This window comes from Mustelus asterias, chromosome 2 (assembly GCF_964213995.1).
Source record: "Mustelus asterias chromosome 2, sMusAst1.hap1.1, whole genome shotgun sequence".
Taxonomy (NCBI): domain Eukaryota; kingdom Metazoa; phylum Chordata; class Chondrichthyes; order Carcharhiniformes; family Triakidae; genus Mustelus; species Mustelus asterias.
In genome coordinates, this window is record NC_135802.1 from 37290703 (window position 1) to 37309432 (window position 18730).

General features: G+C 40.5%; 1 protein-coding gene across 1 annotated transcript in view; it reads right to left on the reverse strand.

Moving 5' to 3' along the window:
- svila (supervillin a) overlaps positions 1–18730 on the reverse strand; it is a 256345-nt gene that overhangs the window by 67642 nt on the left and 169973 nt on the right. Inside the window, exons 18-23 of the mRNA XM_078233529.1 lie at positions 17739–17786; positions 11252–11329; positions 10315–10383; positions 3364–3511; positions 1955–2047; positions 1603–1689 (exon numbers count right to left, since the gene is read on the reverse strand). Coding sequence (XP_078089655.1) covers positions 1603–1689; positions 1955–2047; positions 3364–3511; positions 10315–10383; positions 11252–11329; positions 17739–17786 — 523 coding nt within the window. The remainder of the gene's footprint in view (positions 1–1602; positions 1690–1954; positions 2048–3363; positions 3512–10314; positions 10384–11251; positions 11330–17738; positions 17787–18730) is intronic.

The following is an 18730-nucleotide window of genomic DNA, read 5'->3' on the forward strand; positions in this document are numbered from 1 at the left end:
CAACACAGTCACAATCCACTTGCTATGAAATAGACGATGCAACTATTCTTGTCTGTTTAAAAAACGGTTGACGAAGGAAGGACCGTGGATGTCGTCTATATGGATGTCAGTAAGGCATTTGACAAAGTCCCACATGGCAGGTTGGTTAAGAAGGTTAAAGCTCATGGGATACAAGGAGAACTGGCTTGGCCATAGGAGACAGAGGGTAGCGGTCGAAGGGTCTTTATCCAGCTGGAGGTCTGTGACCAGTGATGTTCCGCAGGGCTCTGTACTGGGACCTCTGCTATATGTGATATATATAAATGATTTGGAAGAAGGTGTAACTGGTGTTATCAGCAAGTTTGCGAAAGACACAAAGATGGCTGGACTTGCGGATAGCGATGAGCATTGTCGGGCAATACAGCAGGATATAGATAGGCTGGAAAATTGGGCAGAGAGGTGGCAGATGGAATTTAATCCAGATAAATGTGAAGTGATGCATTTTGGAAGAAATAATGTAGGGAGGAGTTATACAATAAATGGCAGAGCCATCAAGAGTATAAAAACACAGAGGGACCTAGGTGTGCAAGTCCACAAATCCTTGAAGGTGGCAACACAGGTGGAGAAGGTGGTGAAGAAGGCATATGGTATGCTTGCCTTTATAGGACGGGGTATAGAGTATAAAAGCTGGAGTCTGATGATGCAGCTGTATAGAACGCTGGTTAGGCCACATTTGGAGTACTGCGTCCAGTTCTGGTCGCCGCACTACCAGAAGGACGTGGAGGCGTTAGAGAGAGTGCAGAGAAGGTTTACCAGGATGTTGCCTGGTATGGAGGGTCATTCGCTATGAGGAGAGATTGGGTAAACTGGGGTTGTTCTCCCTGGAAAGACGGAGAATGAGGGGGGATCTAATAGAGGTGTACAAGATTATGAAGGGGATAGATAGGATGAACGGTGGGAAGCTTTTTCCCAGATCAGAAGTGACGATCACGTGGGGTCACGGGCTCAAGGTGAGAGGGGTGAAGTATAACTCAGATATTAGAGGGATGTTTTTTACAGAGGGTGGTGGGGGCCTGGAATGCGCTGCCAAGTAGCGTGGTGGAGGCAGGCACGCTGACATCGTTTAAGACTTGCCTGGATAGAAACATGAGCAGCCTGGGAATGGAGGGATACAAACGATTGGTCTAGTTGGATCAAGGAGCGGCACAGGCTTGGAGGGCCAAAGGGCCTGTTTCCTGTGATGTACTGTTCTTTGTTCTTTAAGCTAATTAAAATCCTTAAAATAAATATCAAAACCATTTGGAAATGTTTTACAGCAGAGCCGTTTTTGAAATATATAAGGCAACCATACATGAACATTTACTCAACATGTTTTCGAGGTCTGATGCAAGGGACTGAAATTATATTTACAGTTGCATGTTTAGAAGACAAAAAAAGAAACAATGACACGTCAGGTATATTCCCACAGTTGTACCTGTCAGATTCACATATCCTATGCAAAACTTGAGATAATTTTCTAGATCAACTGTTACAGTCGCTTATAATCAGCTACATGATGAAAACTGTTTATGAACAATGATCTGTGTGTGAATGGACTATCAAAAAAGACAAGCAATCACTTACCTCTGTTCTGCAGTTTGCCCAGGAATGACTCCAGTTTATCAAGCTTCCTGTCAGTTTCCAAAGGCAAATCAGGTCTGACCTCAATTTCTAGGTAAGAAAAAGTAGGACATAAAATGGATCCTCAAAACGTAAAAGGATTTTAACAGGTTATCCTCAAATACTAAAGGGACAATGTCTTCAGTTTATCTTTTGGCTCAAGGAGGTGACAAGGCCATGAGAATTCTTATTTTTCATTACAGCATACATTATACATGACGCAACTAAGCATTTCTTCAAAAAGAGATCAATGCATCATCAGCTAGCATTATTTCAATCTAATGCTTCTCCTCTAAAAATTTGCACGATCTCTTACCTTCCTGTGGCTTGGAAATGACTGGGGTGCTGTTCTTTATCTTGTGCAAAAGAGGTGAAGATATTGGAGTCATGAATGTGGGAGATGCCAAACCTGTAGACCAAGGAAAGAAAACACAGATTTATTATAACACAGTATATGACAAACGCTCAGTTAAATTCATGCTAGTTTTTAAAATTCATTTGTGGGACATGGGCGTCACTGGATAGGCCAGCATTTATTGCCCATCCTTAGTTGCCCTTGAGAAGATGGTGGTGAGCTGCCTTCTTGAATCGCTGCAGTCCACGTGCTGTAGGTTGACCCACAATGCCAGTAGGGAGGGAATTCCAGGATTCTGACCCAGTGACTGCAAAGGAATGACGATATATTTCCAAGTCAGGGTAGTAAATGGCTTGAAGGGGAACTTGCAGGTGGTGGTGTTACCATGGGTGACTGTCTATGTGGAGTTCTGATTGGCACCTCCAACTGCGCATGCACAGAAAAAAAATGATAGAATGCTGCTCCCCTGCCACATCCCTCCCAGGCCGGATAATGCTCCCTCCGGCCACCACAGACATTGCCCCACCCCGCAACATTACTGACCCCCTCTGCCACCCACACCGATTGCAGGCCCCACCCCCCTTTCCACCCCACTGATCACAGGCAGAATGGCAACGTGACCCCCCCACTGATCTCAAGCAGAGAGACATCGAACGCTTGGCACTTACCTCCTCACTAACAGAGCACCGAAATTGGACTTATATGGAGCGTGTCTGTTTTGCGCCGATTCCGGATATATGAACGCAGTGGTAAAGGGGGAAGTGCTGGTAAAGTTGGGCGTGCAGCCCAAGAAGTCAATTTAAATGCACGCAAATGCACTTAAATGGCCAACATGCCAATTTTGGGCGTGGTCCCGATCGTAACCATTTTTGGGCCTTGGTGAAGGGGGAATCGGCATGGAGGCAGGTGTGGATCACGCTACTCGCCTCACGCCCGACTTTACCAAGTTTTCGCGCCCGAAAACAGGTGCAACGCGATGGTAAAATTGGGCCCATTCTCTCTTCCACCTTCTTTCGTCAGGAAAAAGATACAAAAATCTGAGGTAACGTACCAACCAACTCAAGAACAGCTTCTTCCCTGCAGCCATCAGACTGTTGAATGGACCTATCTTATATTAAGTTGATCTTTCTCTACACCCTAGCTATGATTATAACACTGCATTATGCACCCTCTCCTTTCCTTCTCCATGAACAGCATACTTTGTATAGGACACAAGAAACAACACACTTCACTGTATACTAATACATGTGACAATAAATCAAATCAAAATCAAATCAAAGATGTATATGTACATTGTGTATTTAAAGCACTTTGGTACATTGAGGTTATGAGAGGTGTTATTTCTTATTCAACGTCTGAAAGAAACTGACCTTTCTTCACCATCCTTCCGGCTACAGTAAATTGATTGGAATCATTGCATGCTCCTCTTCCTCGAGCCTTCCAAGCCTCTTCCCGTGCATTTATGAGCTGCTTTCTTTCTTCTATTGTCATTTGTGCCTCTACATCATCTGTCAGCCTCTGGTTTAATCACAAAAGATGTATTTAAGGTTAAAAAGGTTGAATTTCCCTTGTGCTTCTACTTAAAATGCTCAACAGATTTATCAAGTCTAAGATGACAGTTGTACATTTGTATAGGTGGTTTTGGACTTTACTTGAAACTAATTGTTGTATACAAATATATCTGAGGCCCACTCTAAATCTCTGCAAATAAACAGGTGAAGTTACAAGTGAATGTTGTGTAACACTATTAATATATAATCTATTAATGTCTTTATCATAAGATTTCTCTGCCTGGCATGGAATTACTCCACATAACTTTGGTACCCATGCCTGTTAAGCTAGTTTAGTAAACATCTTGTGTAAACCTTTTAGCCGGCACTAGGCATGTTGCAGTGTAGGTATTTGCAGACTTATCACAATGTCTCGAAAGCTTTCAAAAATAACCATTAGTATGTTTTAGAAAAAAAGTTAAATTTGTGTATTAGTTGATGTTACAAGGTTCACCCGCAGACAACTGCAACAATGTGAAATGACACGCAAGTTCTATTGTGCGTCAATATTCCAGTAAAATTTTGAACGAGGTTACTTTGTCTGATGCAACACATTCCCAAGACTTTTGTTAAACCAGGGCTAAAGAGAGTGGTACAGATCTAGCGGTTTACGTAATTCATAACATTTACACCAATGACCAAGGTGCAATTATCCAGTATTGTTCAACCGTGAGAGGGAGAAGTTCTGTAGTAAAGTGAACTCAACTTTCAAAGTACAAACCGGCTCACATGCACTGAAGCAGGAATTCAGGTGTACTATCAAAGTTTATTTACAGGTTAGTTTGTGCTACAATGCTTATTTATTTAATAGAATCAGCGCCACATAAATAAATCTGTCCTTTGACAAGACTTACAAATTATGCAATGCAATGAGGAATGCTTATTAATAAACCGAATGCCCTCATTAGCACACCAGCAACTTGACAATCCAGCAAATATTATAGTCGGAGTACATCATGCATAACTAACCCTTTGGGGACTGCAGTAGGTTTCTGCACCAAAAAAAAAATGAATTTGACCTTGTTCAATTTATTCAGAAAAGACTGAAAGTTACATTATTTGCACCTCACTTCTTCACATTTACTTTTTATCTTCTTTATCTCTTTTCCTTCCTCACCATTCCCAATTCCTTGTTATTTACTAACAGGGAATTTGATTATTTTGACAGTTTTCTTTCCACTTCTCTAAAAGGACTCTTAAGATCATCCAGTTTCCCTCATTACCTGTGAATGATTCAACCAAATCATCTGGGGAGATTGGGGAACTCATAAGCAACCTAACACACAGTTGCGATAATATACTATCATGGATGCAGAAGAGTGTTTTAATTGATGTATATATATGCTGCTTAAACAGCCAGAATGGACCATGCTTATTAAAAAGTCTGACCATTGCTAGACAGACTTCTCTGACTTTAGTTATTTGGTTTTTTCTAGCCTATATTCCCAAGAACCTATCTTAATATTTATCATCTTGTATCCTGAATAAAACTAAGCTACGTATTTAAAACCGAGACGATAACAACATGTAATTGCCTGAAATGACTGCATTTTGGATTATTATATTTAAAGTTATACAACAGCTGAATGCATCGTGAAAATTCAGCAACTCTTTGAATTTAGCAGCCAGAGGGTTGGCTTACAAATGGGTTTAATAACTTTCCTTATCTACCTAACTATAAATTAAAGAGACTCCCTTTGCCCAGTAGCTTATCTAAACTGTTGGGATTACATGTAACATTGAGCAATGTCTGAGATCAGTAATTATATATATAGGGAAAATTCCATAAAAATGTGTCAATACACTGTGTATTTAAATTCACATGGATTGTCTAGGGATGAGAGAAAGGTCATCAGGTCTGCAAAAGCTGGTCAAAAAATTTAATCATGGAATTGAACAGGCACAAACAAATGCATTAATTATTTCAATATCAAATGCTTTTATCAAAACCAACTGTAAATATTTTGAGAGAGTTTTATTATTCTTTCAAGGAATGCAATAAAATTTGATTTATGCCTCTTTCTAAGGAACACATGTTAGGTGACAGTAAATACACTGGCTTGCCCAAACTGTGAGGTAGTTCAACACTTGGCTTTAAAGTCATACTGGATTAATGACTGCACCACAATGCACGGAACAATCTAACCAACAGCCTCTTTCAAATCGCTACGGTATTTACTTAAATAACCACTTAAGTAAGGAACAGAAGGATGCTTAACAGAACTCTTTTGTAAGAAACATCCTATTTGGATGACTCTTCTTCGAAATTACAATTCATTGTAATTTTATCACGGGGATTTACCAAATCACATTTTCACTCTTGGGTCTTGATAATTAACACTGCTGAAAGATGCAAGATTAGCAGAACAGAATGAAGCTAATATTATTCCTCTTGGAACGCTCTGGCGCTAGTCTCATTGTTAATGCAGTTCTGGCTTTAATGACAAATATAAAACATCACTGAAGAAAGGTTATCAACCTGAAATATTAATTTGTTAATTCTGTTTCCCCACTTGTTTTTATTTAAAATGAAACCTCTATTGAGTTTATAAACTTAATCTTAAGTCACAATTAGACTATTGATCTGACTCTGTATGTGCACGCAACCACACACAGCCCAGAGTTTACTTTTGTACACTTAGAGACATAGAGATATACAGCACAGAAACAGGCCCTTCGGCCCAACTCGTCCATGCAGACCAAGTTTCCTAAATTGAACTAGTCCCATTTGCCTACATTTGGCCCATATCCCTCTAAAACTTTCCCATCCATATACCTGTCCAAATGTCTTTTAAATGTTGTTACTGTACCTGCCTCTACCATCCCCTCTGCAGCTCAATCTGGAACACACTTCTTAACATAATTGTGGGAGTACCTACACCACATGAACAGAAGTGATTCAAGTAAGTGGCTGACCGCCACCTTCTCAAAGGCAATTAGCAGCAAAAGTTAACCTTGCAAGTGATGCTCACATCACATGAATGAGTAAAATATAAAATCCACTTGGCTTCATGGTCACAAGTAACTTGCCTAGCTATTATCCCTACTTCCTTCAAGGCTACTATGAACACTTTCAAAGCTCTCCCCTGGCTCCACCCTGGCTGGTTCCTTCAATGGCTTCTCCTCCTTTGTTCACATGAGTCACCCCTCGTATATTCTATAGATTCATCCTTGGTATCCCTCTCGTCACCATTTATATGCTATGCTTTTGTCATACCATTTGGAAGCCTGAAGATGACATCCAGTTCTGCTTTCTCCACGGATTTACAAGAGTTGCCACTTTGACCAAATGCCGTTCCAATAAAGATTTGGGTGAACCCATAAATACTACAACATATTGTGGGAAAAACAAGATCAACTTGACCCTCTGACATGGCCCGATCACACTCACAGGCTGCCACTTTAAAGCTAATCAGGAGATGCAGAGCATTGGCACATTGCTCAATCCTACATTCAGGTTCACATTTGCTGTGCCACACAGGCCATTTGCCTTTCTTATCTTTGAGGCTCCAATTCTTTAGCTTTTCTTTAAGTGGTGTCCTCTCCTCAATCCTTTGAAGGTTAAGCTCAGACAGTCAACAGCCAGATCCTCAGCTTCAAGTTCTCTTGTTTGAGGATAAAAGTCAATTGATACCAATGTAAAACACATGTTTTCTTGCCTGAGGATCGCAGTAGAAATGCTAGTTGTTAAGAAAGTGGTCCCTACATCCACATCTACAGAACCAACAGGTTTTAACTTCTTGGACGTTTCAGCTAAGGTTTTCCTATGTAACATTATGAACTATTGTATGATACAAATGGAAAACATGATGTGGAGATGCTGGTGTTGGACTGGGGTGGGCACAGTAAGAAGTCTCACAACACCAGCCTGGTGATTCCAAATAAACATGTTGGACTTTAACCTGGTGTTGTGAGACTTCTTACAAATGGAAAAATTAGCAAAGTACTGGAAACTGATCCCATATAGCAAACAATTACAAAGACAAATGATAAGTTGGACTTTATTGCAAAGGAGGTTGGACTATAAGAGTAAAGTCTTACTACAATTATATAGGGTTTATGAGATTAGTACTTTGAGCAGACTTGGTCTCCCTATCTGGGAAAAACATGCAAGCCATTGATAGGTTGCAACAAGGCTCCCTAGATTGATTCCTGGGATGAGAATGCTGTCCTATGTGGAGAGATCAAAAAGAATGAGGCTTTATTCTCAGGAGATTGGAATAATGAAATGTGATGTTATAGAGTCATAGAGGTTTACAGCATGGAAACAGGCCTTTTGGCCCAACCGGTCCATGCCGCCCTTTTTTTTTTAAACCACTAAGCTAGTCCCAATTGCCCGTGTTTGGCTCATATCCCTCTATGCCCGTCCTACCCATGTAACTGTCTAAATGTTTTTTTAAAAGACAAAATTGTAGCCGCCTCTACTATTACCTTGGGCAGCTTGCTGCACACAGTCACCATCCTCTGTGTGAAAAAATTGCCCCTCCGGACACTTTTGCAGCTTTCCCCCCTCACCTTAAACCTATGCCCTCTAGTTTTAGACTCCCCTACCTTTGGGAAAAGATATTGACTATTTAGCTGATCTGTGCCCCTCATTTTATAGACCTCTACAAAATCACCCCTCAGCCTTCTATGCTCTAGGGAAAAAAGTCCCAGTTTATCCAGCCTCTCCTTATAACTCAATCCATCAAGTCCCGGTAGCATCCTAGTAAATCTCTTCTGCACCCTTTCTAGTTTAATAATATTCTTTCTATAATAGGGTGACCAGAACTGCACGCAGAATTCCAAGTGTGGCCTTACCAATGTCTTATACAACTTCAACAAAACATCCCAACTCCTGTATTCAATGTTCTAACCAATGAAACCAAGCATGCCAAATGCCTTCTTTACCACTCTGTCCACCTATGACTCTACTTTCAAGGAGCTATGAACCTGTATCCCTAGATCTCTTTGTTCTATAACCCTCCCCAATACCCGACTGAGTAAGTCCTGCCCTGGTTCAATTTACCAAACTGCATCACATTGCATTTATCTAAAATAAACTCCATTTGCCATTTATCAATACACTGGCCCAATTGACCCCCAAGATCCTGTTGCAATCCTAGATAACCTTCTTCACTGTCCACTATGCCATCAATCATGGTGTCATCTGAAAACTTACTAACCATACCTCCTAAATTCTCATCCAAGTCATTAATATAAATGACAAATAACAGTGGACCCAGCACTGATCCCTAAGGCACACCTCTGATCACAGGCCTTCAGTTTGAAAACTACAATCACCCTCTGTCTTCTGTCATCAAGCCAATTTTATATCCATTTAGCTACCTCACCCTGGATCCCAAGAGATTTAACCTTATGCAACAGTACCTTGTCAAAGGCCTTGCTAAAGTCCATGTTGACATCAACTGCACTGCCCTCATCTACCTTCTTGTTACCCCTTCAAAAAACTCAATCAAATTTGAGAGACATGATTTTCCATTCAAAAAGCCATGCTGACTGTCCCTAATCAGTCCTTGCCTCTCTAAATGCCTGTAGATCCTGTCACAGAATAACTTCTAAGTTGTTACTACAGATGTTAGGCTCACCGGCCTGTAGTTCCCAGGCTTTTCCCTGCAGCCCTTCTTAAACAAAGGCATAACATTTGCCATACTTCAATCTTCAGGGACCTCACCTGTAGCTGTTGATGATTCAAATGTCTCTGCCAGGGGACCCGTAATTTCCTCCCTAGTCTCCCACAACATTGAAAAGTACAAAATTCTTAGAAGGTTTGATACCCAAGGGTAGGTGCTGAGAGGTTGCTTCCCCTGGTTGGCAAGTGTAGAACTAGGGGTCATATATCTCATGTTGAGAATCATAGAAATCATAGAAACCCTACAGTGCAGAAGGAGGCCATTCGGCCCATCGAGTCTGCATCGATCACAATCCCACCCAGGCCCTACCCTCACATATTTACCCACTAATCCCTCTAACCTACGCATCCCAGGACTCTAAGGGGCAATTTTTAACCTGGCCAATCAACCTAACCCGCACATCTTTGGACATTTAGTACAGAGATGAGGAGCAATTTCTTTACTTGATAGTATTTGGAATTCTCCATCTTTGAGGGCTGTGAACTCTCACTTGATGTGTACATTTAAGATTTAGTCTGCTAGACATTAGGGTAGAAAGGGAATCATAGGATATTGGGACAGGGTGGGAAAGTGGATTTGATGTCAAAGTTCACACAAGATCCATAGTGAATGGCAAAGTGGGTTTGATGGGATATATGAACTATTCCTGTTTCTAGTTCATCTTCTCCAAGAAACTCACTCAAAGTAGTAATTATCAACAGCAACATTATTGAATAACTACCACCCTCTTCTGCTCTTCAGTTGGGTCCATCTATTAGATATGCGTCATGTTCAGCATGGCAGCAGTATGTTTAAATTTAAACAAAATTTGAAATTTGGTGAGACACTACATCTGCATCTCCTAGATGAGTATTCACCTGTTGTGATGGAAAACATGACAGTCTTCAGAATTTGCATCAGTGCAAATTGCACAGTGTAATGCTCATTATAGTGACTGCAGGAATTTCTGAAAGAGAGTTCCTTTAATATAAACAACTCGTGCAGAAGAATAAAGTGTTTACAGTTTGGTGCAGAGATCATACTGCAGTTGTCACTGTGTTTAGTATTGGTTACTAGCATAGTTCAATGCATGCATTTTAAAAAGATTAGAAAACCCATCCGAATTATATTTTTATAACACAAGTATGTGCTCTTTCACCTTCCACCTCCAAGGATGGCGCTCATCAAACAGCAGAGGACTTGCTTCCCTGGAACTATCACAAGTGACCTTCGAAAAGGAAAGGAAAAGAGCAGTGGAAAACAGAGCAGAAAAAATGGCTTGCAGAAAAGGAGAGAAAGCAAGAAACAACTCGACCCTGTGCACAACCCGGAAGGCTCAACAAAGCTCATCAAAAGTTTTCAGTGCTTAAAAAACTTTTCTCATTTCATAAAAATGTTAAAATCAAAAGTTACTTTTTTCCCAAAATGTTTCTTTTGCCTGAATTGCTACAGTTCAGATTTAGCGTGCGATAGATTTTAAAGATACAAACTTATGAAGAGTTTAATATTTTGTTTTGCTCGCAAAAGCACTAACTTAATGACAAGTGGTCGATTGTACAGCTTTCAGTGATTGCCGGAGACAGGTTTTCAGGGTGTTGAAGTAACAGCTGGTCAGTGCATCTCAATGTACAATAGTAAAGACAAATGATCTGACCATTCAAATTGTATTCCTGCAGATCATGCATTAAAAAGCAATCGGAACAATTTTCCTTTGACAAAAAACACTGAATATTTAGCTTTGTTCTGCAAATAGCCTAGTTGGGTAAATTTTACTTGAACCTTTTACATGTACATTTTCTGAATTATTTACAATTTCAAATTATTCGGCAGGGGTATAACTAGCAATTTAGTGCAGTTTTTTGGTAATATATAAAGCTGCAATATCGCAATTCTGTGGGCAATAGCTGATAATATTTACCAAAAGAATTCTCAATATATAATCCCACCTGACTATCTATTCAAATGCCAAATAATGTTTTGATAGCAGATTATGTGAAGCCTGCAAAACTTTGGTCAGAGAGGAGGTAGCAACGCCGAAGTATTCGGTAGCCGAAGTGCATTTTAACTCATGCAAAGGGTGAAAACCCATTGCTCACCTGGTTATTATGCACAATGTACTGACATGAATGGGCAGCAGAAAGGGCAGGAGAATAAGTAGAGGAATAAACAGGTTCCTACAGACATGAGCAAACGCAGAGCAAGAGAAATAAGAGAAAAAGCTTAGTGAAGAAAAAAATCCTGGATGCACTAATAGTTAAATTGAAAATTACGGCACACAGTTTTGTCTTAGCACAAAATTGTACCTAAATATATTAAACAGTTCTTACCAAAAATACATTCAGTATCAGTGTTGAATTCTTCAGTCATGCAGGATAACAACTACTTAGAGATTTGTTAATATTAACTAAATATTTAAACAAGCAACTACATGGATCATCACAAGACACTACCAGAGAGGACAGCCAATTCCAATACTGCTAACCACTTCATCATATTGGAGCATAAGAAACAATTGTTGCTGATTTTTCTTCAAATTGAAGGTCCTATTCATTCAAATGTTGATTTTAAAATTAAAAATCATTCTCCTTTTGGACAAAACAAAGCACTTTGCAAATGAACATTTCATTATCAGTGCAGTTAAAGCAAGCCAACAACCTTTGGTGGGTACATGTACGAAATGCTGAGGTATATATGAAGAATTTAAGTGCAAATTAAAGCACTAAACCACAGCAAAATCTCATAGGGAATAGCAATGATATTTTTAGAGAAAAAATTCACCCAAAACACAATGTTAAAAATATTGTTACTGAATGGTTATGACTATCTATCCTATCTGTAACAGCTTGCTTCTTGCATGTTCAGCTTAAAGCATTAAAATAGTAACTTCAGATCTGTACCAATTACTGATTTTCACAGTAACTTCATTGCAGTGTTAATGTAAGCCTACTTGTGATTAATAAATAAACTTTAACTACTCCATTTACTGTGAAGTTCCATTCCTACCTCAAAGTGTACCTCATAAATTAAGATGCAAATAACGTTGGGTACCATGAGGATTGCTGCCAATTTAAAGCACCATTGTACGCTTGTCTAGAGGGCACTTGACAACAACTTTAAAAAAAATATTTCTATGACTCTATTTTCATATTTGTTGCGGTGTCAATAGAATTTATTCTGGACATCCTAAGATTACTAAGAGGATCCGTTTGGGAGATGTCAATCATCTGAAAAGAGATCAAGTGGAATGCTCATGAGCTGAAAAAAATTCTAATCCTAAAGTGGCAGCAGGACCTTTCATATTTGCTTTCAAAATGGGAATCAAGAACAATGGACTGAATAATATCAGGGTAGGGGCGAATTGACGGCACACCCAAGCCCGGAAAACATGTTGATGTGAAGCCAGCATCCTCCACAGTGACCCATCCCGCAACAGTAAAACGCTGCAAGGCGGACTAACAAAGGATGAGTGGGACTTTCACCATATCATTGGGTCACCCAAATACAAGGTCACCTATTCTAGATCCAAGAAAGATAAATCAGAATATTTTCCTGATGGCAAAACTTGGGAACCACAGAGAAGCAAAGCAACTAAAATCTAGTGTACAGGTAAAAAACGTAATCAAAAAGACTAATGAAATGGAATACCAAAGCATGGAAGTGATGCTTCAGTTGTACACAACCTTGGCTTGACCTCTCGTGTTTAGTTTTGGCACCAAACCTCAGCAGTGATATACTAGCCTTATTTGGGTATAATTCGCTTGGATTATACTGGGGTTTAAGCAGTTAATTTACGAAGGCATGTTGCATAAACTTGCTTGGTATTCCCTTGTGTTTACGGGTGATCTGATTGGGCTGTATAAAGTAACAATTAAAGGATTCAATAGATTAAATGCAGAGAAGTTATTTCTTCTGATGGGGAATTCAGAACGAGAAAGCAAGCATAAGCTTAAAATTAGAGTTGGGCCATTCAGGACTAAAATCAGGACACACTTTTTCAATAAAAGTTAACAGCAATCTGGAATTCTCTCCCCCACAAAAGAGATGGTTGTTGTGGCAATTGAAACTTTCAAGATGGAGGGCACAGATTTTTTTAAAAATTAGGTGAGGGTACCAAGGTGTACACAGCAAAGAGAGATGAGGTATAGATTAGCCATGATTGAGGGTGATTTAGCGGTTTGGATCAGGAATTGGCTCAGGAATTGGCTAGCTGTAAGAAGACAGAGGGTGGTGGTTGACGGGAAATGTTCATCCTGGAGTTCAGTTACTAGTGGTGTACCGCAAGGATCTGTTTTGGGGCCACTGCTGTTTGTCATTTTTATAAATGACCTGGATGAGGGCGTAGAAGGATGGGTTAGGAAATTTGCGGATGACACTAAAGTCGGTGGAGTTGTGGACAGTGCGGAAGGTTGTTGCAGGTTACAGAGGGACATAGATAAGCTGCAGTGCTGGCTGAGAGGGGGCAAATGGAGTTCAATGCGGAAAAGTGTGAGGTGATTCAATTTGGAAGGAGTAACAGGATTACAGAGTACTGGGCTAATGGTAAGATACTTGGTAGTGTGGATGAACAGAGAGATCTCAGTGTCCATGTGCATAGATCCCTGAAAGCTGGCACCCAGGTTGATAGGGTTGTTAAGAAGGCGTACGGAGTGTTAGCTTTTACTGGTAGAGGGATTGAGTTTCGGAGCCAGGAGGTCATGTTGCAGCTGTACAAAACTCTGGTGTGGCCGCCCTTGGAGTATTGCGTACAGTTCTGGTCACCGCATTATAGGAAGGATGTGGAAGCATTGGAAAGGGTGCAGAGGAGATTTACTAGGATGTTGCCTGGTATGGTGGGAAGGTCTTATGAGGAAAGGCTGAGGGACTTGAGGTTGTTTTTGTTAGAGAGAAGAAGGTTAAGAGGTGACTTAATAGAGGCATACAAGATGATCAGAGGATTAGATAGGGTGGATAGTGAGAGCCTTTTTTCCTCGGATGCTGATAGCTAGCACGAGGGGACATAGCCTTAAATTGAAGGGTGATAGATATAGGACAGATGTCAGAGGTAGGTTCTTCACTCAGAGTGGCAAGGGCGTGGAATGTCCTGCCTGCAACAGCAGTGGACTCACCAACATTAAAGGGCATTTAAAAGGTCATTGGATAAACATATGGATGATATTGGAATAGTGTAGGTTAGATGGGCTTTAGATTGGTTTCATTGGTCGGCGCAACATCGAGGGCCGAAGGGCCTGTACTGCGCTGTAATGGTCTATGTTCTATGATCTATTTGAATGACTGATCAGGCTTGAGGCACTGAATGACCTATTCTTGTTCATATTTTGTATGATCATTGCAAGTACTTAACCTTTGTCCAAATATAAATATTGATGTAACTGTTGCTTTAAAGAAGTCCTCTCCAATGGGACAATTTGCAGCCTTCCCTATTGTGTACATCGCCAGTTTAACAACAGCACATCAAAATTACTGTGTCACGTTTTGACTGAAGCTTCTACAAGAGCAAAGTAACACATTTCCACCTGGTTACTTGTCAAGAGTTCTTCAGTAAATGGGTCAATTAATTTACAGGACCTTCTTCAGTATTCAGTGATGCAATCTTCACTGGAATGGGTTTAATAACTTTAATTTAAATTATTCCTCGTTTTAGGGGGGAAAGAGTAGGTGGAAAATCCAGAAAATAACACATATGCGATATTTACTTGAGGCAACAAGGGTCTCGCCTGCTGTCTGGAAGGGCCCCACATCAACTCCTTTTGGGAAGGCCTGTCGAATTAAGCACCAAACAGGCATCTTAGGTGATTAGTGGTGGATCTTTCCTAGGATTCAGGACCCCAGAGGAGGTGATACTGATCCTGATTGCAGGCAGCTGCCAGCAATGTACCCAGGGAGAAGCTGAGAGATTCAGGACCCAGGAAACTGGAGGGCAGGATGAATGTGGCAGGTTGGGGCTGCTGTAGGGTGGTTTGCAGCAAGGGCACATGAGTGACTTTCAGCAGGCCCTCCCCTTCCGAATTCTGAGTCCCTCAATCATGCAGTGTGTGCCTTTGAACAAGGAGCCCCATTAGGAATCTGGAAGGTACCCTCACAGGGTTTGTTTTTAGACTTCCCGTGTGCTGACTGCCCTGTCTGTTGCTGGTTTAAATCAGTGGCAGCAGAATGAGGTCCTTAAGTGTGGTTACATGCGAGATGAATCTCTATTAAAAGGGCACACAATTCACTTATTTTCTTTGAATAACTCCCTGCAATTATAGCAGAAACCGTAAAAATATTGGAAATCCCAATGTAATTGTTCACCTAATGTTTGATTCTCCTGAACTAAGTCAAGCCAACACACATTAGTATAAATTTACAGATACCGACAGATTGGTTTATTAAGTTTAGTAAAAGATTCTGTGAGATGTGGGGAAACAAATCGCCTTGATCAATCTCTCCTTAAAGTAAACACACACAACATTAAGAACCATATGAAAACTATCAGAAAATATTAAAGCAGATCATTACAATCTTTATAACACATATCCCCCCCACCCCCTCCGGCCAGATAAAAGCAGATTAAAAAATCGTGGAATCTGGAGGTAAAGCAGCATAACGCAATCACATGCAAAGCAGTGCCTATTACAGAAATTACTGGAAATGTATACAATTGTGTCAACAGTGTGAGCCATTATGGGGACTTCAAAGATCTGAAAAGCTGCAAAAAAATTTGCTCAACGGAAGTCACTGATAATACAACACTTGAAGGATGAGCAACAAATGCTGGCGTAGCCAGCAACGCTCACATCCTGTGAAAAAATAAAAATAACACTCTCAAAGAGAATATAAATTCCTTCTTCTCAATAAAAATGTGCATCTCCCAATCTAATATTAATTCAGGGGAAACCTCTGACTCAAACGAAAGTGGAATCCTCCTCAGCTCCCTTCACCTCCTCTTTACTAGTGGTCATCATACAAAATTGAGGGTGTGCATCTAACACTGCAAAGGACATAATTATTGTCGCTTCTGCATTCTGGCTCGAATCAAAGTTTGCAATGAATATCCCAACATCTGCATTGTAGTCACAAATGGATTCAATATTTTATGAAATTTAAGCTAACAGCTTCTTTAAATATTTAAAGCTCCAAATCCCCAACGTTGCTCATGCCAGAAGTTTGAATAAATAATCCATCAGATATTTATAAACACACTTAAACTTACGTAGAAGGATCAGGCAATCTTCCATCATCACTGCATTGGCATAATTCACTGACATGTAGCAAGAAGTTCAAAGCCTTATAATCATTAAGCCAAGGACACTGTCACATTAAAAAGGACAAGTTTCACCCAGTTTCAGACATATGGGGCTACTCCATGTTACTGTCTGCCCGGTGACAATGCAACATGCATCCAAGAGCTCTGCTTCATAGGGTTGCTTGAAATTTAATGTTAGAAGACGGCTAGCGAAGTATTATCTCCCTAGTAATGGTATCACAGCCTTCATAAATAGGACTACTGTTAAGGACGGCAATTTGAAACCCTAGTATGTTGTATTATACTTAATAAAAAAACCCAACATGCACCCTAATTCAGCATCATTACACTATAAGTGCAAGCACTTTCACTGTGGTAGCATGTGCTGGCTGAGTAAACTGGGTCTATATTCTCTGGAGTTTGGAAGGATGAGAGGTGATCCCATGGAAACATGCAAGATTCTGAAGGGGCTTGCAAGAGTAGACAGAGATTGTTTCCATTGCTTCAGGAATCTAGAGCACAGGGACACTGTTTCAGGAAAAGGAGTCAATCATTTAGGATTGAGATGAGGAGAAACTTCTTCACTCAAAGGGTGGTGAATCTTTGCAATTCTTTATGCTAGGGAGTTGTGGGTGCTCCAACATTGACTACATTTAAGGCTGGGATTGACATATTTTTGAGGTCTCAAGGAATCAGGGGATATGAGGAACAGGCAGCAAAAAAAAACTAAAGCCCAAGATCAGCCATGATTATATGGAATAGTGGAGCAGCCTCAAATGGGTTAAAATGTCTTCGCCTGCTCTTGTGCTGAATGTGCGATGGGGTAGCAGCGTAGCACATTGCAGGGAAGATAGTCATTGTTTTATAAATAGGCAGGTGAAGGTTTGTCTTATTGCTCACTGTCAGCTATGTCCTTTAAACTATCCATAATTTTCCTTTTATTCCAACGTCAAAATACAACCACTCTTCTGTCATTTGTTGGGAGTACAGGGCTAAAGATTTAAGTCAAAAATTATACATATGCAGATACACATCATACACATATGTTATATACATTTCCATACCACTGACTGGATGAGCTTGCCCGCATTTAGCAGTACTTCCCTCTACAGTCGGGAAATGGTGTTCATTTATACATATGTTGGTTCCTCTCTCACACATTGCCTGCAAGCAGTATTTGACTCTTTCTATAAAGATTTGAAGTTGCAACTAAACCCATAATCACCAACTGAAAAACAGCCAGTTACAAAGAGCCTAAATGAAACATAGCATTCTGCTGCTAACAACAGCCAAAACAAAAACACAAACAAATGCAGAAGGCAAACCCCTATTAAATCCCTAACAGACATTGTTGGTCTTACCCAGAGCTGATTAGAAACACAGATGTCATCAGTAACCTCTCCTCTGTCCTACAGGTTGAGAAAAAAGGGAAAGATGGCAAGAATGGTTGAGCAGGCTGTTCATCACAAACGTGTTAAACGAAATCAAGCTGTCAGATCTATATGTACACAAATCTTTTTCACAAAATAGAAGATTGAGTTAAGGCGCAGACTAAACAGGCCTCCTGCATACCCATCCATCTCTGAGAGATGGGTCACTAAAGACCACTGGAAAACCTTCATCACAAGGCAGACTTTAAATAAAAGATATCCCGCCGCTAACTTTGTGAAATGTTTGGCCAAGCAGAACTTGTGAAGTGGTAACTTTGAGTTGTCAACATAACTCATTTTTAACTTCATGTCATACACCAGCCTTGTAAATGCAGATTACCCTGTCTGTCACATATTGATGCATGGGATGTGGGCATCGCTGGCTGGGCCAGCACTTATTGCCCATCCCTGATTGCCCTCAACTTGAATGGCTTGCTAAACCATTTCAGAGGGCAGCTGTGCGTCAATCACACTTCTGTGGGTCTGCAGTCACACATAGGCCAGGCACGGACAGCTTATTTCTTTCCCTAACAACACTGAAGTTAGTAATAATACTGAAGATGATAATGCAATTTTTACTAAACTTCTCTACCATATCTCACCTCTCTCTTCCCTTCCTTGGGGAATGACTTATGTGAAAACGGATGTTTGGGTGTTCAGCTACTAAATGTGCAGAAACACTTCATTTTCATACCCTGATATCGCCTCCTGATAGTTCATCATATCTATTCATCCCTTCCCACTTACCCCATTGTGGGGTGAACCTGTAAACTCCCACCGGGGGACTAAGTACTCACCAGTAACATTAAAGATGATGATTCGACCCTCAACCAGGACTTCAATATCCCAAAATAATTGCAAATACAAATTGCATTCGGTAGCGTTCTCCGCCCCCCCCCCCCGACCCCAACTAAAATTTCTCC